This window comes from Etheostoma spectabile, chromosome 11 (genome assembly GCF_008692095.1).
Source record: "Etheostoma spectabile isolate EspeVRDwgs_2016 chromosome 11, UIUC_Espe_1.0, whole genome shotgun sequence".
Classification (NCBI taxonomy): Eukaryota; Metazoa; Chordata; class Actinopteri; order Perciformes; family Percidae; genus Etheostoma; species Etheostoma spectabile.
Genome location: NC_045743.1, coordinates 10,154,568 through 10,180,379, shown reverse-complemented (window position 1 = coordinate 10,180,379; position 25,812 = coordinate 10,154,568). Strand labels below are relative to the sequence as shown.

At 40.7% G+C, this 25,812-nt stretch overlaps 1 protein-coding gene across 2 annotated transcripts; it reads right to left on the bottom strand.

Annotated features, from left to right (window-relative positions):
- Window positions 1-1,715: 1,715 nt before the first annotated feature.
- LOC116698044 (activin receptor type-1) lies at window positions 1,716-25,774 on the bottom strand. 2 transcript variants are annotated; one of them, XM_032529770.1, is made up of 12 exons: window positions 25,433-25,774; window positions 14,361-14,434; window positions 13,601-13,855; window positions 13,028-13,300; window positions 12,547-12,822; window positions 10,482-10,687; window positions 7,665-7,764; window positions 5,838-5,984; window positions 5,206-5,481; window positions 3,635-3,832; window positions 2,941-3,071; window positions 1,716-2,804 (listed from the first exon to the last, which is right to left on the bottom strand). In XM_032529770.1, exons 2-12 carry the CDS (start codon window positions 14,425-14,427, stop codon window positions 2,670-2,672), a joined length of 2,064 nt encoding a protein of 687 aa, XP_032385661.1. In that variant the 5' UTR covers window positions 14,428-14,434; window positions 25,433-25,774; the 3' UTR covers window positions 1,716-2,669. The 2 variants fall into 2 exon arrangements, with proteins under 2 accessions (XP_032385661.1, XP_032385662.1); XM_032529771.1 differs by having other exon boundaries at window positions 12,547-12,810; window positions 25,433-25,773.
- Window positions 25,775-25,812: the final 38 nt, after the last annotated feature.

Sequence of the window (25,812 nt, the reverse complement as noted above, 5' to 3'; positions counted from 1 at the left end):
TTAACTGGTGAATTGAAACAGCTGTGCTCTGCGGGTGCAAGATAATTCAAATGACACTGAATATGAAGACAGTCGACGTAGAACGTTGGACAGCATTTGATACATGCAGGCTGGGCATCTCAGCAATGTCAGATATCCACTGTTAGTGTTTCAATCATATGGCCCATAACTCCTCTGGTATATCAATCAGGCTGAGAACCATCAGGGGCCCAGATTCTGTTTGACACCTGTCAAGTTTCTGCTGTGCACACAGTTTCACTTTACAGCTGGCAGGGAAAACACCTGGGGCTTTTGACCTTTTCCAAATGAATATGGATTCATTTGTTGCATTGTCAGGGCAGATGTCTAACTTTTTGCAGCCAGGAAAAGGTTCACTGTGTAGAAATAATTGTATATTAATGAAATAATTTAGGGTAAACTAACATTTCTACCTGAACTGACAAAAATAGAGGCAATAACTGGAATATGGAAGTTGGGTTTTAGCTGCAGGGCTGACGACTGCAATAGTCCACTTAATTTAAAAAGGAGGTAAATTACTTGGACTCTACAATATACTTTGGGCAAAGTTTACTATCGGACTTATAAATCACAAGAGAATGGTTAGAGGAGGGAGAGTCAGCGTTGGATTTGTAACTTAAGATGGTACTCAAATAAAAACCACATGGCCAATCAAATTAAAGATCCTGAATAATTAACAGATTCACTGTTAGTCACAACTTTTATCCTACGGTCTAAACAGGAAGAAACAAATTAAAATGAGCAGAGAAATTAAAAATGTTCTTAGTAGCGCAAAGTAAAATAAGAGTCAACAGCCATGCTACACCTCTGCTGTACTAACCTTTGCTAATTATCACTTTATATTGAGATCAGAACAATCAACACCATTTCAAGATTGAAGGAGGCCACTAGCCGGCGTGGAGACAGATTAACCAAAGCAGTGGACAAATTAAGTTTGACATGATGATGGCACTAAACAAAAAGTCAGGGAGTCACCAAAGTGATTACATTTTTCCCCTGAGAGGGACATGAATGTACTGGACCACATTTCATGACAATAGTTGTTAAAACATTTCACTCAAAACCACAACTGTAAACCTAATGGTATAGAGGAATAGAGGGGAAAAAAATCCTAATTCATCCAACAGTTGTTAGATATTTCAGTATGGACCAAAGTGGTGAACCAACAGAGTCACCGACATTGCCATCAATGGAGCCTTCTAGCATGGCTAACAATAAATACATCTACAAGACCTTCGTCCACAGCGCTGCAGAGGAGGGTCTGGCTGGTCCACACAGCATTCCAGGTTGGGGAAAAAAAACAACAACAAACAACAAACGTCATGGACGGTGCTAAACAAAGTCATATATACATGTCTATGTTTCTACAGGAAAAGCCACGGCGCTTCTGTAAAATAGCCTCTGTAAGGAACTTGTTTTGGTGAAACGTGTACATTCAAAAGTTGTTTCAGCCGTGCAACAGAAAACTCAGATTGGACAGATAGTCTAGTAGCTGTGTGGATTTACCCTGCAGAGATCTGAGGAGCAGTTAACCATAGTCCTCAGAAATCCACCAGAGCTTAAAATTTCATCACAAACTAAATGGAAGGTAACAGACATCTGGCTGAAAAGAAATCCGGCGGAAGTTCTGACAGCAACAGAGCAATCCCCGAAGTGTGGAGTGTTGACTAAGACAAATGAAACAAATAAAAACTCATTTTTTTTCTATTTAATTAAAATAAATCCCTAATTGATAAAAAATGTTAAAGAAATAAAAAAAGGCTGAAGTTTGACTTCATTTACTTGACAATACACGTGACAGTATACAGGCATTACAGGCTAACTTACAGGCCTCTGGAGAAATAGAGTTCATTATCTAGCAGATATTTTATTTGTTCTTTTAGCATTTGTCTCTGTAAAGCTGAAGAAACAAAACATAAAACAGGTACAGGTAATTCAATGTAAAATCCATGGTGATATACAAAAGGTTTGCGGCAGAGTGCCAATAGTTGGACGATATCAACCGAAGAACAGTGCCATAAATGCAGCTGTAAAACTAAACGTTAGGGGATTGGTGAGATCCCAAGAAACTTGTTCTGACAGCATTGTTAACAGAGGTGCGTGACACACAAAGTAAAACATAACACTACTCACTGTGATCACTGTTCAAGAAAGTAATACAGATTAAATTGGGAAATTCATTTGGCAAGATGACTTCTTTTCCGAATTAATCTCCCTTAATGCAAATGAACAGTTCGGTACAATTAAAGAGATAAGATGATATTGGTAATATGTTCAGACATTTCAAACTAAAAAAAATGTGTCAAACAAAATCTGCAGATCTAACTAAAGCAAGCCTACTCAAATGCCCAGGTAACAGTTTCTTCTTTTGAAAAACATTGCTAACAGTCCAGCTCCTATGTCATAAGTTGAATAGATATTTTCATTTTTTCAAGACCATTGGCAGTCTCCGAAATGCTCGGTAAGCCATCTTTGGATGCCAAAATGTGTCCGGCAAAGTGTTAAAATAAATATAGGTTTGTGCCACTATAAGGGCACTGAACCCACCAAGTCTCTTGTCTTGTGATGTTTCTCTAAGATGGGCCCCCCCACCCCCTCTGGATTTCTTCAAAGATCTTTAAGTTCATCTGCCTCTCTTTCTGGAGGCAGGCTCAAATGTCTGTTTTTATTTTGTCCAGAGAGTTGTCGATCTTTGTGAGAGTCTTTTTGATGCGTAAGGCTGTTAATCTGGCTGAGGGATTCTGGTACCAGCACTCCTTCATAAGTTTAGCCATGGAGGTTAAAGTCTGAAAATGAAATAGGAGAAATAAATCAATTGCTATGTCCCCATGTCAAGAATATTATTGAAATGCTTTTATTTCTGGATATCAAAAGCATGCAGACTTGAATTATATACTTCATGACAGTTTGAATATCACTTACAGGGTCTGAAAACCATCTGTTTGGGATATTGGGCCTTTGCTGATCCACACACACAACCTTCTTCATATCCTCAAAACTGGGATCACTTGGGACCACGTCATGAAAAGGTGGCTTGTAGTCTTCTACAATACCTGCAAGTAGAGCAGAGCATGCAACAATTTATTTTCAAGATCAATCAAAACAAAGTATAAAAAAATTCCAATGACAAATTACATAAAGAAGAAATGTACGTTATCCTTAACTTTCTCTCAAGTGCAGCCTTGGGAAAAAATATAGATATGTGCTTACTGTGTAGGGGGTAAATCAATATTTATGAATAAAGTGTTGCTGAAAGCCCAGTTCCTACTATAACGCGATAAACCCCTTTGACAGCCAATGGAAGAAGTAGGTTTAGTTTCACATAATATGCCTCTGGCTTCAGCGCAGACCACTTTTAATGTTTCTACCAACAACAGAGAAGCGTTTACTTAGTCCGACTTAAAAGCAATGATTCTGTTAAGTAAGATTAACATTTATTCACTATTCTAAAAAGAACCACGTGTTTACATGTTTTTCTACATATGTTAAAAAAAACTAACTGACAATATGCTTGTAAGTAACGCAAATTTGTTGGAATTGAGAAAAATTATGGATAACAATAAGACAGGACTACATTGAAGCCAACAGGACCACGTTGTGTAAACCATGAACTGACCATTGCTGACTGTCCTCCTGGCGATCTCCCATAGGACGAGACCCAGGGCCCAGATGTCCACTCTCTTGTAGGACTCAAAACAGTCCATCTGGATGGAGTCATCGAGCACTTCAGGGGCCATGTAGCGCTTTGTGCCCACTTTAGGGTTGTTCCCCACATCTAACTCGTTGGTGTCTTGAAAATGCATGACCGCCAGACCTAGCATGAAAACACAGAACACTTTAAAGTTCCCCTTCCAGACATAAGATGTATGAAAATGCTCACAAAATCATGCTTGTAGATACTTGTCTTAAACCCAGATTAGAGGTGTTCACAGAGAATCTTTTGAACGTGAAAATGGCTTTCTGATGTCTGAACATATGGTCAAAAGTAGTAGTAGTTTGGGGTCACTTACAAATTTCCATTCCACTCCATTAGAGACAGAATACCAGCTGATCCGAGTGGGTGGCTGATCTTTAATGCAATATCTACATTGCCCATTATCAGTAACCATTCATCCAATGTTTCAAAGGCACATTCTGTTTACTAATCTGATATCATTTAAAAAAAACTAACTGAGAACACATTGGAGAACCCTTTTGCAATTATGTAAGCACATAATATAATCTGAAAACTGTAGCCCTGGTTAAAAAAAAACATATCTGTCTATAATGGAGTGCAATGTAAAGTTCTAAATAACTCAAAACTTTTGACTGGTAGTGTACATCATCCTGCACAGTGAAGCTCAAACATCCAGAGAAGTAACAATAAGAAAAACACATTGGAGTTTTTGAGTTTCAGGCTTGCCATCTCGGACAAATATAGTGAAGACAAAACACTAGACTCACTTTATTGACTGAAACATGCTGAAACACTACTTGTCCTAAACAGTCCTGTTCCCACAGAAAGTACTCCAAAATTAGAAAAACTCGCTTGGGAGACCAATAACTCCAGCCATGTTTGTCGGAAGAGTGAAATGCGTCACCTGGAGCAGAATTTAGTATACCCAGCCTGTAAACATGTCAAGCCCGTTGCCAGGTTTTGGCTTGTACTTGAATTTATTTTTACTCAAGCATCTGCAAATGGAACATTGGTGTACTAGATAAAGTGGTCTGAGTCCCTCTAAATGTGTTTTTGATCAAGCACCCGGGAGTACATTTAGGCATTTGTTATTCTTCCTAAATAGACAAACAACAAATATGGCTAAGCGGATAGATGGGAGTGGAGTGATAGTACTGCAGATGCATCTCTTAAGCAATACCCATGAACCATAACTTTTAATCACACCCTTCCGTAGCTTTAAGGTGGTTAAAATCAACTTATCAGCTCTTTATTTTGAGCCATATTATGTGTACACGGAAGGAAATATTAAAACCCAAGATTTTGTGTTTTTTATAGCTGCACCATTCAATCTCAAGTAAATATTATAGTTGTTTTGTGCATTATTTTATGCATATTTTCCCCAAAATAAGCCTGACATACTTACTATGGGATTTCTAGTAAACTTTTATAACTATTCGATGAAAAGGAGTAGGGAAATATACATGTATATAAACAGTGCATTCATGATATATAAGTGTCAGTATTCTCACCAAGGTCAGCAATGCAGCACTGTCCATTCTTTTTAACCAATATGTTTTTGCTCTTGAGGTCTCGGTGGGCGATTGCCGGTTTGCCCTGAGTGCCGAAGATCTCAACATGGAGGTGTGCCAGGCCACTTGAGATGGAGAGCGCCATGCGGAGGCAGCTGGATGCATCGAGAGTGCTGAGTTGAAGATAGTCGTACAAGGAGCCCATCTCATGGAAGTGAGTGATCAGCCACAACTGAGTACTGGAGTTCCTTGAGGTCATGTCTGAGGCTATGAAGCCTAAATTGAGAGAAATATTTCAATGTGATTAATAAAAAAAACATTGATCAACACACGCACCATAGTATGTAGCCAATGGGACATGTTTGGGCACTACAGTACAACAAATAGCCAGTAAAGGTGAGGTAGAATGGTCTGCACATGTATTTATTAAACAAGAGATAACTATTAAATTATATATAAATACATTTTAAAGCACTAGAGACTTCTGATCTTTTCTCATATATTGTCTTGTCATCATCAATCAAATTATGTTCATGCTGGTTTTAATTAGTAATTAGTTATGTCACAACACATGGTATGGTACAGTATTCTCACAGCTCATTGAGCCTCTATTAATGAAGTATGGTACAAACCCAGGATGTTCTCATGCCTCAGCAACACCGTGTTGTAGATCTCAGTCTCTCTAAACCAGGACTTCTCATCTCGGGAGGAGAATATTTTGACGGCGACACTCTCTCCCTGCCACTGACCCCTCCACACTTCACCATAACGGCCCTTACCTGGCGGGCAAAAACATTGGAAAAATTACTAAACAGCAAACACAGAAATGGACTTATAAAATAAATCAGCCTGAGGGATTTGTTTTTCTATAAAACATTTCTCAGTATTTTTGGCGTTTTCATGTCATCAAATGTCTCTTTTGTGTAAAGGTGGGATATAGCGCTAGAATTACCATTGTCTACTCTTTGAGCTCATCATCTTTCTGTAATGAAACTGTGATAAGGTTTACCATATGCTGGCTGGCCAGTTCCACATAGCAGATAAAGCTAGTGAGTGGCTGATGAAGAAAGTCAAACATTTTGTAGCTACAGACCCAGCTTTGCCAGGATTGAGCTAAAAGGAAGGTGAGTATTGCAATTGCATTTATCAGGTGGCCAGAAAATTAATACTACTAGTAGCTGGGTCTACTTTATATGTAAATAGACAATGCGGTGGTGTCTGTGGAACTATCAGCACATTTTGTTGTCCTCCTAGTGGCCACAAATAAATGCATGCACATTTAATTTGATTTTCTTGGAGCGCTTGGCTGCAACTACCAATTGTACCAACACAAATGGAGTAGACGAGTGATGAGGGAACTCATTTCAACATGGGTGACTTAAACCTTAACACTGATAACTATGGCAACATGTTTGTCAATAGGAAAATAGCTTTGCAGTAGGGGTGAGAATCACCAGAGGGCCGCAATACAATATTAAGATACTTATCATTATGTTGAATGATATTACGATATTTAACATTGAGCAATATTCATTGCAACGTATTGCCTTTTTCCAACGTAGAATTATGTCCCGTAAAAAAAACCCTAACCCAACATCAGTTCTATCTAAAAAGATGCATTTCTCCAGTTGACCTCACCTGAAAAAAAATAACTCAACTGCACCATCTAGTGGATTGATGATTTTATTATTCTAGTACCAAAAGGTTTGATTCTCATTTGCATTACTAAAAGCTTGATACCTGGCGTTGGTGTATTGATACAGTATTGCTATGAAAAATATTATAATGCTTTTGTAATACTATGCCACCACCCTAGTTCACTTAGCATACTACAATCTTAAAACTGAAATATGATGGCCCCTAGGGATCTGATTGCTGAACATTCATTCTTGCCCAATTTTCAGAACATCCTCCCAGCATTGGCCTGTTTTGCAACCCAAACATTTATTTTAAGCAGCTTTATTTCTTGTGGATAAAGTTGTTGTATTGCATGTATTGATCGGTCCTTTAAGATCTAGCGGCCTTACAAATGAAGGCAGGAAAGAGAGTGTACAAGTATCAGTGAAGCTATGAACAAGGAAGTCCAGTTTCATGGGTTATCAGACAGCAACATGCTACACAGCGAGTTACACTCCTTTAAGGGAGAATTTACAACTCTGGTAAGTTATTACAGCATCACATCATTAGCTCCTCTGTCAATACATGTGAGGTAAACAATGCTATAAAATATTGTATCTGGTATATGTGCCTTACACATACTGGATTTATCCAATCGCAGTGTGTTGTCAAATGGTGTACAGCTGCACAAGACTTTAGTTGAGCCAGGGTTAGTTCTAGAAGGACTTTCTATCATTTCTTGCCAGTGCAATGGGAGTGCCTCATTTAAATGAAGGTGGAGACGGAGTTTTCTGAGACAGGGATATTATTTTTATGAAAACAGCCTTTAACAGGGCACTTACCCACACACTCATTGAGTGTGATTTGTCGTGCAACAGTTCTCTGAACAAGGAAAGGGAGTCCTGAGCCACTTCCTGACGTGCAGGAATGATCCAGAAGATCCTGACAAGGAGAAAAACAAAGAGTAAAGTTACATCTGTTTGTTTACATGTGTAAATAACCCAACTGAATGAAAATCTTTCCAAAAGAATCCAGTGGATCAAGCCTAAGACATTATGAAATACGTAGCATCTGCAACTCAGATGGAGACTAGTACATGTGGCACCCTGGTGGAATGGAGGGTGGCAAGCAGTGCATGTACAAGAATTTGGTGGGTTTGTGTGTGTGTGGCAGTGGGTGTGTCTGTGCTGGAAGTGCAGAGTGCCCCCTGCTGAGTAAACAACAGAAGTTCCACCCCCTCCTTGGTAGCTGGTATGGGCACTGGAGATTTTATCTAACCAACGGCCAGACTCCAAAACATGTGCAATGCTGCTCAGCCTTTGATCTCAGCATGGACATGCAGCATCCTGGTGCTGACAGAGGAGGGCAGTGTGCGGCAACAGAGCCGGCAGCTGCTGAGCAAAACAAAACAAACGACTAAACTGGGGATGGAGGATGAGGACTGAAAACAACAGAAAAGAGTGATGCCTTAGATAAACAGATGCATAATGCAACAGCTGCCTAAGAGACAATTTGAAATCACAACACAGTAATGCAAGACAGGGGCCATAAAATGAATGATGAGTTGCTCTGCAGAGAGGTTAAATCCCTCTCTTTGGTACAGGAGGATTGTTTTCAGGAGGGTTATTTTTGGGCCAGGCCGTTAAGATGCACAATGCAATCAGAACGATGCAATATCATCATAATCAGATACGACGTCTGGGCAGGTCTGATTTTCTTTACACACCACACACACCACCCACACACACACACCACACACACACACACACACACACACACACACGTTATTTACAACTTTCATAATTAAAGATAAATGGGATAATCTGGGCTTTGAACATTTAAACCTGTAGCTAAACACTTATATTAAAAAAAGGTTCCAAGACAGCAACATATGTATTGTGTGTGCGCGTGTGTGTATATATATATATATATATATATATATATATATATATATATATATATATATATATATATATATATATATATATATATATATATATATATATATATATATATATATAGCGCTGAGGCTATATGGTCAAAAATTAAATGATTGATTAATAATGTAATAACAATAACTTATTTCACCAGTAAATTGCTGGTAAACGAAAAAAAAACAAGCACCAGATGAGAAAAGTATATTTTACAATAACTTCAAATGCATCACAAGGCTGGTGAGTTTCAAGCGAAAGCAGTCTCTTTGTTGTTTTTTCGACAACAGCAGCTGCCTACCAGCTAACGGTAACGTAGCGTCACATACAGCCATGCTTCAGAAAAAAAAGTCACGCACCAAAATATTTGTTCTTATTCTGTCTTGTTACTACCGGTTACGCCCAACCCTATTTGAGAGTATATAGAATCCCAAAACTGGATGGTAACAGTCTTGGTCTTTGTTTTTTTGTTGTTTTTTTTTGGGGGGGGGGGGGGGGGGGGGGGCAGGACTGTGAGCAATTTCTGCTGAACTTGAATACACAGTGTATGAGTCAGTGCATGTGCAGGGTTGTCTTTCAGACTGAATGCTAACCACAGGACTCCACCTAAAATCTGGATCAGTTTACTGGGCCTCAAACATAAACCACTCTGCAGAAAACTTACAATCCACAGTTGAGTGGAGAGAAAATAAATAACAAAAGATATTCCTACACACACACGCACACGCCACTATGCATTGTTTTAAATGTTTTTACATACAAATTACCAAATACTGAGATTATGATGTCGAAAGTGCACAAAGTTCAGAAGTTTTAGCCTCCACTGCAGAATTTAATCATCATTTAATCATTTTTGGAGAGAGACCTTGCACATGTTGACCTAACAACAACACTAAGCACTGTAATATATTAAGGCTTAAACTTTACCTGTATGTTTATTCTGTGTATCTTTCTATAATTTCATAATATTAAATAAATCAAACATGAGATTTTGGCGGTTCTTGTGCACTGTAAAAAGTGATTTAGGTCTTTAATGTGCTCCCACCATAACGTGAGTGCTTGAATGCACTGTTGATTCTCATTGATTCATCCATGTTGTGTGATGGAAACCCGAAATAAAACCAATACAACTGAACCAATACATTACAACTTCACAACACAGTCCAGCGGGCTGGTTTTATTCTGTTATTCCATTTTTTGTTTTTATTAAACTGGAATTATGTTAAAGGAAAAATGTATGCTTTCTTTGAACTGAAGTTATCTTCAGTTCAGAGTTTGTGCCATGTTTGGGTAAATAATATATAATCTTTTACCGGACCTTGAACTGATTTTCTTACAAAATATAGCTGGGCTCACAGTGCTCATTTCATATACATCAAGACAGTACAACCTGCCAAGTAGTTTAGGTATTGATTCTTCCCATAGTTTCCTTCCTAAGCGCTTAATGATACTGACTGCTTTAAACTAAATTTGTAACTCAAAAGATAGTCTCTACACAGTTTTATTTACTAATTCAAACTTCTTTCACACAGCAGACATTCTGTGCCTCACTACAGGTCAATTTATAACACACACAGTATATGGCAGCTAGCATAGAGAGAGAAAGTGGGTTAAAATAAAGGACTGGAATTAAATTTAATATTCATATATGAGTCAATTTAAATATGTCTTGATCCGCTCTGGTACCAGTCATTCTAATGGCCTCCTAAATGGTATCCACCTACTCACCGCCAGCGTGCTCTCCCCCACATTGGATGCTATAAGGCCATCAATAGTTCCATATTCAGCATCTCGCGATGTTAGTCTCTCCATTTGGTTGTTGTGGATGCGTCTGAAGACCAGGATAGCGATAGCAGAGAGGATGATGAGGACGATGATTGGCGCCATGATGACGATAGCTAGTGTGGTCACACTGTAGCTGGATAGCTCATCAGCTGTGAGGGGAAAGAAACATTGACAATGTGAGATTTCTTCAGACTACAAGGTCATCCTTTTTGACAACCTTTAGAAAACAATAGAAAGCTTGAAATACTTTGGCTTTTGACTTAAGTAAACAACAGATGGGAGCGTCTAATGGAACTTAACAGTATTATAACAAGAGATGATTATACCTATGTACGGTGAGGGAAAACTTTTTTTTGCTGTGGCTTTTTCCTCTGACTGGCCCACACATACAGAAATCCTAGGTTTGAAGCACTCACAGATAGTCTCACTGCAGACTATCTGACAGAATCAGTTAAGGGTGTACACACACACACACACACACACACACACACACACACACGCGCACACACACACACACACACACACACACACAGCAAAGGCCAGCTTGAGGAATTGACAACCATTCACACTTTCCAAACATTCTTTCAAGGGAAAGACTGTTCAGCTCTCAAAGACAATGACCCCCTTTTCTCATCTTAAATAATGAACCATTTCTCCCAAATACACGTAGTTAGCAACACACTGTAGGAACTCACTAGACTTAAGCCAAACCTGTGGGCAGGGATGCAGTTAACTAGACTTGTATTTGTGGCAACATGGACATAATATCAATTGTTATGATTGGGTAAACTGCACCTGGTTTTAGCGTATGTCTACTTCTGTGTATGTTCTTCGAGAGCAGCAAAAAGCTGGAGTCATTCCTTGGATGTATTCACACTTACTCGGCCATTAAAACTGATTCTGAGGTTAAAATAAATATTTCCAATTTGTAGAATTGTATTAGTCTCTGATCTAATCCTCAAATGCATAACCAAAGGATATAGCTAGGTATTTAGCGATACATATTTATATATAAAACATAATTTTAAAAAAATGCTGTAGAGAGAAAAGTACAGTAAAGGTGAAAGAAACACAAAGGGCAACAACATCTATTTGTATATATGCCTGCCTCTCTTGTCAGCCAGCTCTGACAGCCCCCGAGAGGACAAAGGGGAGGTGGACTGTCACTAAATAATATTCAAAACCTTTGGTTGCCCACTGTTTCCACCATTTCTGTCTTACAGGGTGCCAAGAGTGTGACCACACAGAGGTGTAACTCAGGCCAACCAAAGCCATCCGGAACAGCCCTGGCACACAGTTTCACAGCCGATGAAGTAGACCTTTCAGTGGAGAATTTTATTTTGTCTAAAACGTTAATAGTTAACCCACATGGTTCTTATTAGATCCCAACCGGTATATCGGTCAATATCAGGCATTTCCCGATCTATCGGTATCGGCATTTATAATGGACGATTAAATCATTTGTAATGACAAATAAATGATTCTGATAACAGTCAACCATGTTATGAGTGTTGGCGTTGCATAGTTTGTCCACCAGAGGGCACTATACAATCTCCCTGTTGGCAACACTGATTATTTGTTTTTGTTGTGTTTTTGTTCAAAGGACTTTAAGTTTTATATCTTAAGTTTGTATTTTAGACATTTTATACATCAGTACTTTAATACATTTTGATGTTCCTCTGTTCTGTTGAGACAATAAAAGAATTATTATATTATTTTAGTGTTTTATTAATGTGTTACGTCTTTCTTTTTTTTTAACATATATCGGCCGATATATCGGAATATCAGATTTTTAAAATGACTAAATATTTGTATTGGTATCTGCCTTAAAAATCTTTTATTGGTCGGGCTCTAGTTCCTATTCTGAATAGATGAAAGCGAGACAGCGCTTTGTCTGGAACAGTTTTAGCAATTTGGTTAGGACACAGTTTAAGGCTGAAATCAACAGATGGAGCATCTTTAATAGAAAGGTACAAAACACGGCATTCTGGGTAGTGTAGTGTTGTACCTTTGAGTAACTTCACAGTGCTGTTCATGTTACACAGGTGGCCATGGCAGCACTCCACAATCTGGTCTCTGGAAGGTGGGGTCTTGCACGTCAACGTGCTCTGCTCATAGACCTTAAAGCAGCCTTTCTGGTAAACCTGGGAGCCGGCGCTGACTGTCAGAGAGGAAAAACACTGGTGGCCCATGCAGCGACTTCCTGTTACACATGAGCTGCCCTCACACACACATTGATGCTCCTCTTTGATCAGAGGCTTTACTTCCTCCTCTGCAAAAGATCCTGGAAAAGAAGACATGGCTTGTAAATAATTAAATATTTTTAAAAAAATAATTCATTAAAAGCTATTCCTGAATTACTGTAGTGGTGTTGTAAAAATCAAAATTCAAGTTTTGTCGTAAAAAATTTATAAATTGTTGAGTGACATAAGGTGTTGTTGTTGTTGAATGGCAGCCAAGAAAAATGTGTACAATGTGTACAAAGTCACCTTTCCCTGGAGCTTGCACACTGACGTTCATGTTACACAGATGGCCCTGGCAGCACTTGACAACATGGGCCGATGAGGGTGGCATGGCACAGGTGGCTCTGCCCTCCTTGTCGTCCCTCAGGCAGCCCTTCTGTTGGACTGCCACCCCATCAATCATCTTCAGAGAGGAAAAACACTGCTGGCCTCCACAGCGATGGTCACGCTCACACACGCCACCCTCGCACACACACTCCTGGTCTCTGAGGACTGGTCTGCCAGCAGACATTTCTATATCTGATAAGAGGAAAGAGAGATATGGGGAAACCCATTAGAGCAATACCATTAGTAGCCCATTAAATTAAATGGCATTCACTCAGATCAGAAACATAATCTGTGTCTGTTGGCTGGTCTAACAGATCAATCAAGTTAGTTTAAATGTATGAGTTTTGACAGAAAATAAATTTTATATTTAAAAAAAAAAAGACAATTACAGACTTCAGGTAAGGGACTGGTTTCAATGGCAGTGATTTTGAAAGTTTTACAGATGTTTAGGCAAGATATTTTTCACACAGTGTTACGATGCGAACACCTCACCTTTCACAGGTGACTGCAAGGTGACGTTCATGTTACACAAATCCCCGTAGCAGCACTCTACAACCAGCTCAGGAGTTGGCGGGCTTCTGCACTGTGAGGACCCTTCCTCTTTACCTACAATGCAGCCTTTTTGAAAGACCGATGTCCCGTTCAGTATGGAGAGGGAGGTGAAGCACTGCTGGCCAAAACACCGGTCCCCATTTTTGCAGGAAGCTCCGTCACATAAACATTCAGAGTTTCTCGCACTGATATCACCTACAGAAATAGAAGAAAAAAAACAATAATGGAACAGGTCAGAATTCATCACTGGAAATAGACTGAGAGCTGCTGCAAAGGAGGACTTAAATCTCTAATATGCTCCCAAATGTTTTGTGACAACTGATGATCAGCGCTTATCCCTCTGATGCATGTATATCTATTGTAAGTACTGGGACAAGTCTAGATTGCCAAGCAAAAAAATGCTCCTCTTTCCACTGCATTCCTCCGCCACTGCAGTAGTTTAAAATAACACTGCGAGACAGCAGATGAGAAGGAGACAGACTGGGGAGGGGCAGTGAAAGGGAAAAAAAAAAAATTGTGAATTTTTGGTCTATGCATGTAAGAGACTTGAGGGGGACAGATAAAAGGCAGAGAGGCTGAAAGATTGCGTTTATGTTTAAACCAGAGTAAAACAGAACAGGCTAACAGAGACATCTGGTACACACCCTTCCAGCTATTGCATGTACATGGGACAAGCTGTGTTTTGTGACAAGACACTTACCTTCCAAGCTAGAACAGGGAAGGACCAGGACAATCAAAGCCAAAAGAAACATGTCCTCAACCGTCATTGTAGACCTAGAGAGAAAAAAATAAGAAAAACATATAAATGATGGCTACACTCCAAAGCTGAAATTGTATTAAAAGCAAAGAATGCCGATTGTTATACGGAAGAAGGAGAATACATTTGGGATTTTTTTATAAAACATCTTTCTGGACACTATTCAGCGAGACGGACATAAGACCATTAGAGACAGGCAGATAACAGGATTTGCTGTCAACCTAAGAGTATTAGAGAAAGAGACCTTTTCTTGTTTTCAGACAAATAGTCAACACCAAGTTTAAAATGCTCAAGTAAAGTGGGTCTCATGCCTTCCTGTTGTCCTGGCAACAAGGCATTGAGTGGCAAGCAATGGGGAGACTGGTGCTTTCCTATTGGCTGCTTCTGTGCGTGTGTGTGAGTGTGTGTGAGTGTGTGTGTGTGAGGGTGGATGTGTGTGTGTGTGTGTGTGTGGTGTGTGTGTGTGTGTGTGTGTGTGCGTGCGTGTGTGTGTTGGAGGGACAGGCTGCTTGGCAGTGAGGGGAGAGGAGTAGACAGACGAGAAATGAAGAGGAGAAAGAGGAGAGGAGCACAGCGGGGAGAATGAGTGTGGGTGCCCAAATACTATCGTTTAGAGACCTGGAGACAGTCTACTCCTTCAATATTTAATGCGTCTGTAGAAGCGTCATACGCCATGCAGTTTGTTCGTTTTATCCAGTGACAGATTTTTATTAGACCACCAGTTTAACTATAACTATGAACACAAGGGGAACCCCCCCAGCTACCCAATTTATAAAGATGATGTGTGAATTTTGTGGAGACATCACAGCCTGCAGCGTGCCCCGTTTATGCCATACTAAGCACCAGGGCCGTTATCTCGGAAGCATGTGTGTCTGCGCTTGAGTGCATCTGTGCCATTGATAAACACCCCAGTGCCCCCCTTACCTCTATCCCCTCTAAGCCTTTGTGCCCGTCTCCCAGACATAAATGATTAAGCACGTAATGTTAGCATTAGTCCAACGGCGGCGTCTGTACGGGACGCTCACACACAGACCACATGCTGCTCCTTTAATCAGAGCACAAAACAGAGGCTGCCACACAGAGATAATCAGGACCTCTTTCTGCTCCCTTTGGACCGGGGGAGCGTGGAGAAGCATTGGGGGCAGGGAACAGGCAGGAGGGCATAAAAAGGCAAGAGCGGTAAAGCCAGGGGGCATCTGAGGGACAGTGGGTCAGAGAAAGACAGAACGGGGCCGAGTGACATGTGGGCTGCAACAGTGAGGTAGGCTAAGAGAGGGAGAAGTGGGACAAGGAGGTGTCTGGTGTCAGTGCCCAGAGGGACAGTGGGAAGAAGGGCACCATGCAAGTCCTACGGTGAAGCCAGGGGGCCGGGGAAAAAGGATAAAGATTTAAGCAGAGAAGTAAATGACAACAATCTGGAACACACACACACACACACACACACACACACACACACACCACACACACACACACACACACACACACACAACACACACACACACACAACACACACACACACACACACACACACACACACACACACACAAACACACCACACACCACCACACACAAGAGTGAAAAAAAAAGTGATTCTGACTGGTTATCTTGATACTGACTCATATATCACTCATGTAGAAGGACAACAAAGAGCATATCCTGACTCACATGCTGTCGACAGATCAATAACTCACCTCAATTTACTAAGCAGAGCACGCATGAGACTCTATTTAAAGGCCTCAATTAGCAAAGGTAAATGATTTGCTGCATTTTTGTTTACATTTACTGCTGAAAGATCCTCGACGGGGCACTAAAACAATCTCAGTCTCAATTCATCTCTCCCACACAGACACTTAAATACGCTATGATAAGCAGTGGGCCAGACGCAGCAGACCAAGTTGCTAAGTGGTCCTGTTATGCATTTGCCGTTATTTACAGTACACAGCAAATTTTTAAGTCTATGTACTGCAAAACCTGAAGGCCTTTTGCCTGATCTTCAACATGTGTTTATGTATCTATTTTGCACACATGCAATCCTGTATGCATTTCTATCTAAACAGTTTGTTTTGCAAAAGAACAGTAAACACACACTACTCCTCTATCCACACATGAGGCATAGCTAGATGGTAACATATCATCAAGCCAGCTAACAGCTTTGCGTGATGTATACAGACCCAGAACTAGTCCTGATATTGGAAACCTCAGAAGGGAGTCTTGGAAAGGAGAGAGCCAGGGCAAGCATCTGCAATACCGATTGCGATCTGAGCAGACAACTTTATGGCGCTGTGGGTGAGTATGTGTGTGTGTTTGAAGCACTCTATCCTTGCGTATTGAATTCTCTGGCAGGCTTCTGTGTGTTCATAGAGCTGACATCCTGCCAAGGGTGTGCTCTCATCCTTCCCCCCCCACCCCCCTATCTGTCCCAACCCCCTTCTTTCCGTTTATTCCCTCTTCCTATATCCTCTGATGTGGTTTTGTAATAGGAAACAAGTATAAATACCACATGGGAAAATATATCCAAAGTTATAATTACAATGGTTACTGCTGTTGAAACTAACACTATAATGAGTCTTACTAAATCTTAAAGCAGTGAAATATTTTATGCAAGCTTCAAAGGGTGGCTAAATAATATTTCACACAACATGTGAGTAAGTCTTTGGTTTTACATTGCATTATGTTGATTCCTTCTCATTCACTTCCTATGTGTGAAAGGTTAGGCAGTTTATACTGGTCAGGTGTCTTGAGCTCATGTTTTGCAGTGGTAGAAAGTAAATCAAGTACCGTACTTAAGTACGAAAACACAATGTATACTTTACGTGTTTCCACTTTATGCTAGTTCAAATGTAGTTTTATTCCATTACATTTCAGGAGAAAATATTGTGCCTTTCACTTTGAAGTTATTAGTTGCTTTGCAGATTCATCAGTTGTTTTAAAAGCAAAGCATGAGATCATCTTTTCAATGCAGTGCCTGTTAAGGATATAACTAACCAAGTGAATAGAAAATAGGTAGAAACAGCTCCACCTCAACTAAGCTGTGACATTCAAAGGCTACCTACACATTAAGGCATTAGTAATAATAATGTACGTAAGAAAGGGGTCATTCTGCATAATCTGTACTTTTACCTTTTATATATTTTTAGGTGATTATACTTCACATAAATTCTGAATGCAGGACTCTTAATTGACCATTTTGCATGGATTTTCACCATTACTTTAGCATATAATCTAAATGCTTTTCCCACCACAGGTATTTTGTATGATGATATCAATGCCTCTTAGATGCGTGAGGGAATACAAAAACCACATTGAGCTCAACACAAGGTAGCCAAAGTGTTTACAACCTGGAGAAAAATAGTTGATGGACTTGCCCAGTGAAAAGTATGTTAGGGCTGACTCCCGCTGAGTGCTGCTGGAGGGACTTGAAAGGGGTTCTACATATCAAGGCTGTTGCTTTATGACGCCACATTTCCTTCCCAGACTCTTTCCAGTGATCCCACTCCAGAGGGCTATCTTGATAAGCACTTCTCTAAAGACTTTGAGCAGGGCTTAATATGATTAGATGGAGAGGATTAAACATGCCACTCACATGCTGTGATTGATACAACTGAACCCAAAAAGAGAAGCATGTAGGCACTTGTGATCATTTCAATACATGCAAGAAATTGGTACACATTTCCACGCAAAAGACTATATCTTCAAGTGCCATTTTAAACCACATTTTAAAACTGAATGTTGTTATAGCTTTCAACAACAACCGAAAATGCATTTGGGTCAAGACGAAGGAGAGAATGACAAAACACTGCTTTGTCTGATGAGCATAGTGTATCACTGAGGTTGAGGAGGGAGGAGACTCGAAGCCCTGCAGGAGCTGCTGAGTCATCATGCTGGCAAAGAGAGAGACGAAAGGTGGAATATGTGTCTGACCTGGCAGGCTGGCACAGTTACCATGGCACAAATAGCCTGTGCACCAAGGAAACTGCAGCAAACTGCAGCAAACTGCGGGACAGCAAGGAGAAACAGGCAAAGACTGGAGCAATGCGGCGCCTGCTGTTCATGTCCCTGTCCCCGACCCAGACAGCCAAAGTGCCAGCATGCCATCAGGGACACACAGATGGTTCACTCCTAGGTGAATGTGGGTGTAACACGGACCTAGGGGCGAAAGTCGTCGTCTTTGCTGCAGCCCACATTGATATTCACACTACAGCTCAGCAAATCAACACGTTCACCTCAGTCTAAAAAAAACATTCTCTGCCTACAGTCATATTCAAAACTTGGGATGACTAACACTTAGTTGAAAGAATATACAACCTTAACTTTTTAGTAGGGTATGAGGGAATACACACTTGATACAGCTGTCCTTTTGAGCTGTGTAGTATGTAAGATAACAATGAATAAAAAAGAAGAAGGGTGCCTACTAATGATTTGAACATCAGAGTTTGATTTATTTTTTTTTTAACATTTGAGTGTCAGGGGGACAACCTGAACAAAACTGCATTCCAAAAGTCAAGGACTACATATAAAAGTGCCAACACCAATTCAGGACAGATTTGATGGGCCTTGTCATCTTGCGGAAGGCTTGTAGCGAAGTTGGCTTAAGGCTCCATACACACTGTGTGAAATTGGCAATCTTGCAGGTTCATCACGTCACACTGTGCAAGATGGTCAACTACAATCTTGGTCCTAAATCTGTGTCAGGCTGTACAATATCAATGTCGAGTGTGCAATGAATGAGAATGTTGGACTATAGAAAAAAACAAAGACATTATGAATTCAAATCCTCCATTCTGCATTGCTCTTTAGCTTTGGAAATGCAGCAGAACAATAAGCAAGGTTTGGCCTTAATTCATTTGTAATTCCATACAGTATTAGGAGGGGTTGGTTTGTAGACTTAGCTCACAACAGGGGTCACATTGTAAGAATTTGGTCCTAAATTTCTGAAACTGTCCGAATTTTGAGATAGATGTGTTGTTTTACTGTCAACTTTTGTCAGGAACAGTCCAAAATTGTGTAGGTGTCTTTAGACCAAGCACCCACACTAGACAATATGATGGCAGTCTAGTTTCCAGCATAGGCATCATTATAGCAGCAGGAACAGCCGATATTATGACAGATATTCTACTTGATAATGAGAACTATCTCAAGTGAGCAGCTGGTTTGAGGGATGAAGAATCTAGCCATGGGATCACGACTTAATTTCAGCATTATTCTGGTCCAATAGGGCTTTAATCTGCATAATAGTAGAGCACAAAATACAACAAAATGGGAATTAGCTTACTGGAACCAAAAGTGGCCAAACACACCTTTAAATACCGATATAGCTGGAAAGGCTGGCCTTTATGTAAAATGAGGTTAGGACAAAACCAGCAGAGTAGGGTACAAAGAACAATATGGTGGTATTGAAACTAAACACAGGTATTGTACTGGCAGCTGTATTGAAATTGAGCTCAATGCGGTGCTGTGACCTTGTCTGGGAGAACTGTCAAACCCAGGTGGGCCCCCTCTTGATATTCTGTATCATGCACTGAGGCTGTATGTGAAAGGCGTATGGTTCTGCTGACTACAAAGCAAAGCTCATTAACCTTTGGAAACACACCTCGCTGGCCAAGGGGCTCATCAAATGTGGAGATGAAAGAGTAACTGCTGTGGCCCCTTGGAAGAGCTTGTGGAATCTGCAGTGCCCCATCAGGACGAGCCAGGCTCCATCTCTGAGGGCTCGACAGTATCTCAGCAGCTGCCTCCTTTCACAGTGTGAGGAATGTAATCAAATGCAAATGCCCCCCCGCGTACGTTTAATACTCACACATTCATTTTAGAGGGAAAGAGCATAGCAGGTTGTTGTTCCTTGGATACAGTGTCATATAGTGTCACACACACACACACACACACACACACACACACACACACACACACACACACACACACACACACACACACACACACACACACACACACACACACACACACACACACACACACACTTTTCAGCCTAGATCAAATGTAATCAGAGATACTTTTTGCCTTTTCTTCCTGCTGTGTTCCAACTCTACCTTCCACCTCTGCACCTACAATCACAAAGAAAATGAGCATTTTGATACACTTGTTTCTAATTCATGACACAATTTTATTTGCTTAGACGTAGCACCACAGGGCAATAGTTGTAAGGGTGACAGAGTTTTAACTGAAGAAAAAGGGTAGGTCTGGTAGGGTCTAACATACAGACAATGCAGATGTTCAAGTTCTGCAGATCCAACATCACATTTTTACGCAGTCATAGTAGGTTTCACGTTTCCACAAGTTTTATTAAGGTTTTGTGGTTTTGTTGCGGGACGTCTTGTGAGACACAACTTGGAAGACTTAACAGCATTGTGAAGACACTATTAACAAGTCTTCTACGCAATGGTAACTATAGCAATTAGACATTCATTTTCCCAGAGCCATCAAAACATCTGAAACAGCCAATTCAAACACCATCTTTATGGCCCTCAGCTATGTTTGCCAACGGAGGAATGTACAAACACTCTCTCTCCAAACGACCATCTCACAAAGTTCACTGCCCGGGGGCAATACAATTCTCAAAAGGACACCTTGATTTGTATCACGGTACACTCTTTAAGCACACTAAGTCTAAGTCAAAGCTCAGGGAATTTTTTGTCTTAATTGATTCTGCCTGGCAAAGCTGAGCTCCAAGAGTCCGAGGGCTTTGGAACCACGCCCCCCCCCCCCCCCCCACACACCCAAAACTTCAACCAACCATTCACCACCGTGATGATAATCACTCAGCAAACATCTTGCAACAAAACAATGAATCTGCATACAGCACTTTGCTCTGTAGCCACTACATCCTGCTGCCAATGGAGCCTTTATGGCTGGGAGTTTCCTGGCCTTCCGGAAAGAGAAAAGGCTTCTAAGGAAAAAGACCAGTAGTAGTAGTAAGCAGTTTCCAAGCTTTAAAAGTCAGAAATGGGAAATGAAGACATAAGTGGTTAGCGCATGTACTTGGGTGGTACATCTTCAGTCGAATTGCATTGTGATGATATGATGATAGTGTTAACAAGTCACAACTAATTCTGATCAAAATTAAATTGTATTATTTTTAAGTGATTTTGCTAGAGCAAACCGATTGGTTGGTTCACTGATTAATTCAATCACAGAAAAGTTATAATCGTTGCATCATTTCATGCGGAAAAATTAATTTACTACAGCTTCTAAAAAGTGAATTTATTTTTTTTAAACCCAAAACTAGCTTAAGTGAGAAAATAGCATAATCGTCACATAAACTGATAATGAAAATATTTAGTTAGCAGCCTTAGATTTCGCATGAGTGCCTTTGCCATAATACAATATATGTAAATGCCGATATCACAAAAATAGTCCTATCATATGGTGATATTGATTTCAGACAACTGCCCAAGCCCTACTTGCTTGTCAAAACCGATTACTTACTAGAAAATATAAAACATAATAAATGCCCCATTTGGCTCAAGCATGGGGAATGGACTGGACAAATTTAAGCATCCCCATCAATGTGATTTCTGAAGTACTACCATCATAACAAAAATAGTTCAGTTAACGACCCCATTACCAAAAATGAAAAAGATTATTCTCAAGTTGTAGACAAAGTGCCCACACCAAATAAGAACCAATGTCTGGGGATCCCAGAGAGGCAGCAACTGAAACAAAGCCATATCCCACTAAAAGCTGAGTGATAAGACAAGAGCACTGAAGCAAGTAAAGGGCTCATAAAATGTGTATTGTCTCCAGTGCAGTCTGGGGTTAGTGTGGCAAAAGAAGAGGAGCCACTAGCACTGCAGATATATGTATGTGTGTATGTGTGTATGTGTGTGTGTGTGTGTTGTGCGCACAGTAGTGTCTTCTCCCTTCTCTATCTCCACTGGTCGTCATCCACATTTGAACATTGAATAAGGGAAATCCATACGTCTGTGCAGAGCCTCCAGATAAGGAAACAGAAACAAGACTAAAATTTGGCACACACACAGTCTTTTATCTTATTCTCTTTTCCCCTTTAACTTCCTGTGCCTTGCTGAAACTGCAGTGCCCGCAAGTCCCAGACAGCTCTTCTCATCGTGATATGTTTGGGCCACATAAGGCTGATGATTATTAAAGGCTCAAGGATTTTTTTGACTAAAAATAAACACTGCAGACAGAGGGCCCTTTTTTAAAAAGCTGGACAGGAGCATAGAGGAGAGGGAAATTCAACCCACATGCTGTGTTCCTCTGCAGCCTGCTGCCTCATCTGATGCCAGGTTTGTTGCAATCAGCTTTCTCTTACGTCAGCGCGCACACACGCGCATACACACACACACACACACACACACGCTGTAGCAAGATAGCTGAAGGTTGCAACTCTGAGCTAGACTTCAAGCCAAATCTTGCCTCCTTTCTATCCGTCAGCCACTGCCTCCAGCCCGCATTCATACACACATTTGTATACTGTCTCACACACACACACACACACACACACACACACACACACACACACACACACACACACACACCACACACACACACACACACACACACACACAGGCAGACACCCCCTCCCTTTCTTTCCTAACTCGAGAACCACCTACATGGAAGAGCGATGAGCCTCAGACTCTTGCTCAGACTTGAAGCAGTCTATCTTGGTCTCATAACTGCAGTTCTCTTGTTAATGACAGACTGTGTAACCTGATTCCTCTCTCTCTGTCTCTCTCTCTCTCTCATTGTTCCAACCCAAACTGCCAGCTGCTTCTGACAGCCAAATTACTGTGCACAGAGAAATGATCGCTATCAGAGGCCTATCCTCCTAACCCAACAACCCCTACCCATACTCGCCTCAAGCTTTCTAAATGCTCAAACCTCAGTGGGCAAATTATACACTTTATGTCCATCCGAAAGAACCGCTACAGCAGTGCACTGATGAAGAGGCCAAGATATCGTCAGCCAAAGATTTCTGGAGTCATAATGTGGAAACGAAAACTTGAATGAGGCTTGTAGGAGAGCACATTTGACATTTATGTATTCTTTATAAATTACTTGAGGGTCAGCAACTATTCTGACAACTGACTAAGTTGATTTTAAAACAAAAGCATCAAGAATGTTATGCTTACAGCTTCTTGGTTGTCTATATTTGCTTTTCTTTGTTTTATGTGATAGTAAACTAAATTGATTTGGGTTTGGGACTGTAAGTCAGAAAACAATCTAAAGACCACACCTTGTGCTCTGGAAAGTTATTATTTTAGAATAGAAGCAACTTCTATTTGTTTCAGCGTCAGTTCTTAGAAACCTGTTGGCAGCAAAATAAACATTGTGGAATGCATTGTTGGTCTTAGAGAGATGGATAACCCCCAACTGGTTGAGGAATAAGTTACCACAGTTGGGCAGTTTGAAACAATGATGCTGACCCAAGGCCAATAACATTGTTGTAGACCAAGAGACGTTGAGGAGGAGAGGACTAATCACAATGACAGGGCGAGCGACTACAATCAGGCCCGGTGCCTGTTAGCTCGGGATTCTAAAGATCCCCTGGAGCTGAACCATATCTCAGCCTCAGACTGCCTACCGTCCTTTCATCATTCCACTATCAGCCAGACTTCACGACGCAAGCCACTGAGAACAGCAGGCGCCCATAGAGGCCAGACCTCAGTGACTGGTCAGCAATGGGTTTACATTATCCAGACCAACACCCACCCACACAAACACAGCCACTAACCATAACAAATAAAAATTAACTGTGATTCCTCTAATCCGGGCCTGAAATTTACCAACAACAATTCATGTATTACAGCTTCAACTGGTGGGGGTCATCATTTATTTTGAGTGGCTAATCCATATTGATTAAACAATATGCTATCTGCACTGACACTATCACTGCATAATGTACGGTTGTCAGAGAGGCATCCACATGAAAGTGTGGTCAAGGGAATGGTTTAGGAGTCACCTTGAATGCATCACACAACTACTGGTTAGACGGCCGTGTTCAATCACACAGGCTACACAGCAAAAGCAAATGCACAATCAACTGCAAATGGGAAATGTGGGCTACTAGTGAAGAAAGACCTGATTAGTATGAGGGAAAGTAATTTAGTGAGTGCAAGGACATAGCACATTGAGTTGATTCTGAGGAAGAAGACTTCAGTGTGAAACATTGATTTCCATTCACACATATTTTAATCTGCACAATTATCTCTGAATGTTTCCAGATAGCATTAACACCTTTGTAATTAAGTTTGCACCCTCTCATCTCATACTTGCTCTACATTTAATTGCCCTGCAATCTTATCACACATTTCCTGTTTGGTCTGATTGTTCCTCAGCAGGGAAACGCATGTCAACAAAGACTTGTATGAGATCTATATTGGTGATATTTTACACGTTTTCTCCCTCTACTCCATTGCCGACTTGTTAAAAATGAAACCACAGACTATTGCCATACCGTGTCTTCGCCAGTGTTTTGGGCTCTTCTCCCCCCTCCAGGGGGGCGATTGTGATGTTAAATGTGCTCAGCATGGGATGATGAAGCACACGATCAAGCAGGAACGACCCTCCCAAAGAATGTTAGCATGACAAAAAAAAACTCTTAACAAAGTCACAACTAGTTGCAATGTTACGATCTTGATTTGATTGTGACGCAATGATAGACCCTAGAAGGTTTTTTTTTTTCTTCTTTTGGCCTGAAGCTCAAAAACATCTCTCTGACGCGGTAAAAAAAGAAAAAAAAAAGAAGAATTGATAGACTATGGTACGTGAAGGCTAAATCCTATTTATATATGCACGTATTTGTTCACACAACCTGGTAAATAATGATTAGGTAAATTAAATGTGTGGCTACAATAACAACAAGGGCCAAGATTTTACGCAGAAAAGCTCAGAGGGATTTCAGTTGTGAGAGAGCACGTCACGAAATCTTATCCTGCAAATCAGCAAACTTCTCCACGTCCACAGAAATGTCTCTACTCGTATTGCAATGCACACTTTAATACAGGCCTACATTTTAGGTATGTCATGAGTGAACTTACCTTGCAGTTTATTATTCAAACTGCTTTATGAGGGCTCGGTAACTGGCGCAGGTCGATCTACTCTGCCATCTCCCGAGAATTCACCGACAATACCCTGTTTGTTTTCCAAAGTCTAAAAAGCAGAGCCTACATGACGCCAACATCATCGCCCGTCGTCAGTTCGGTGAAAGAAAAAAAGGGACACATTCACGCGATATTTAGGAGAGAGAAAGATAAAGATACTGATACATTTGGTAACGTTGTTCCCCTTTACACACCAGAACTGTCTGGAGCTTCACAACTCGCACTCCAATCCACGAAGGCAAAAAGCCAGGATTGGAGGAGGAAGTTACCTTGCAAACAACTCCCTGCTAACTAGCGTTAAGCGAGATGGTAAACAC

What these genes read in the sequence shown, in the direction of transcription:
- LOC116698044 (XM_032529770.1), bottom strand. Translation starts at nt 14,427, where the DNA reads ATGACGGTTGAGGACATGTTTCTTTTGGCTTTGATTGTCCTGGTCCTT. An exon ending in CTTGCAGTCACCTGTGAAAG is followed by an intron (nt 13,301 to 13,600) that starts GTGAGGTGTTCG and finishes TCCTCTTATCAG; the next exon opens with ATATAGAAATGTCTGCTGGC. An exon ending in CACACTCAATGAGTGTGTGG is followed by an intron (nt 5,985 to 7,664) that starts GTAAGTGCCCTG and finishes TTTGCCCGCCAG; the next exon opens with GTAAGGGCCGTTATGGTGAA.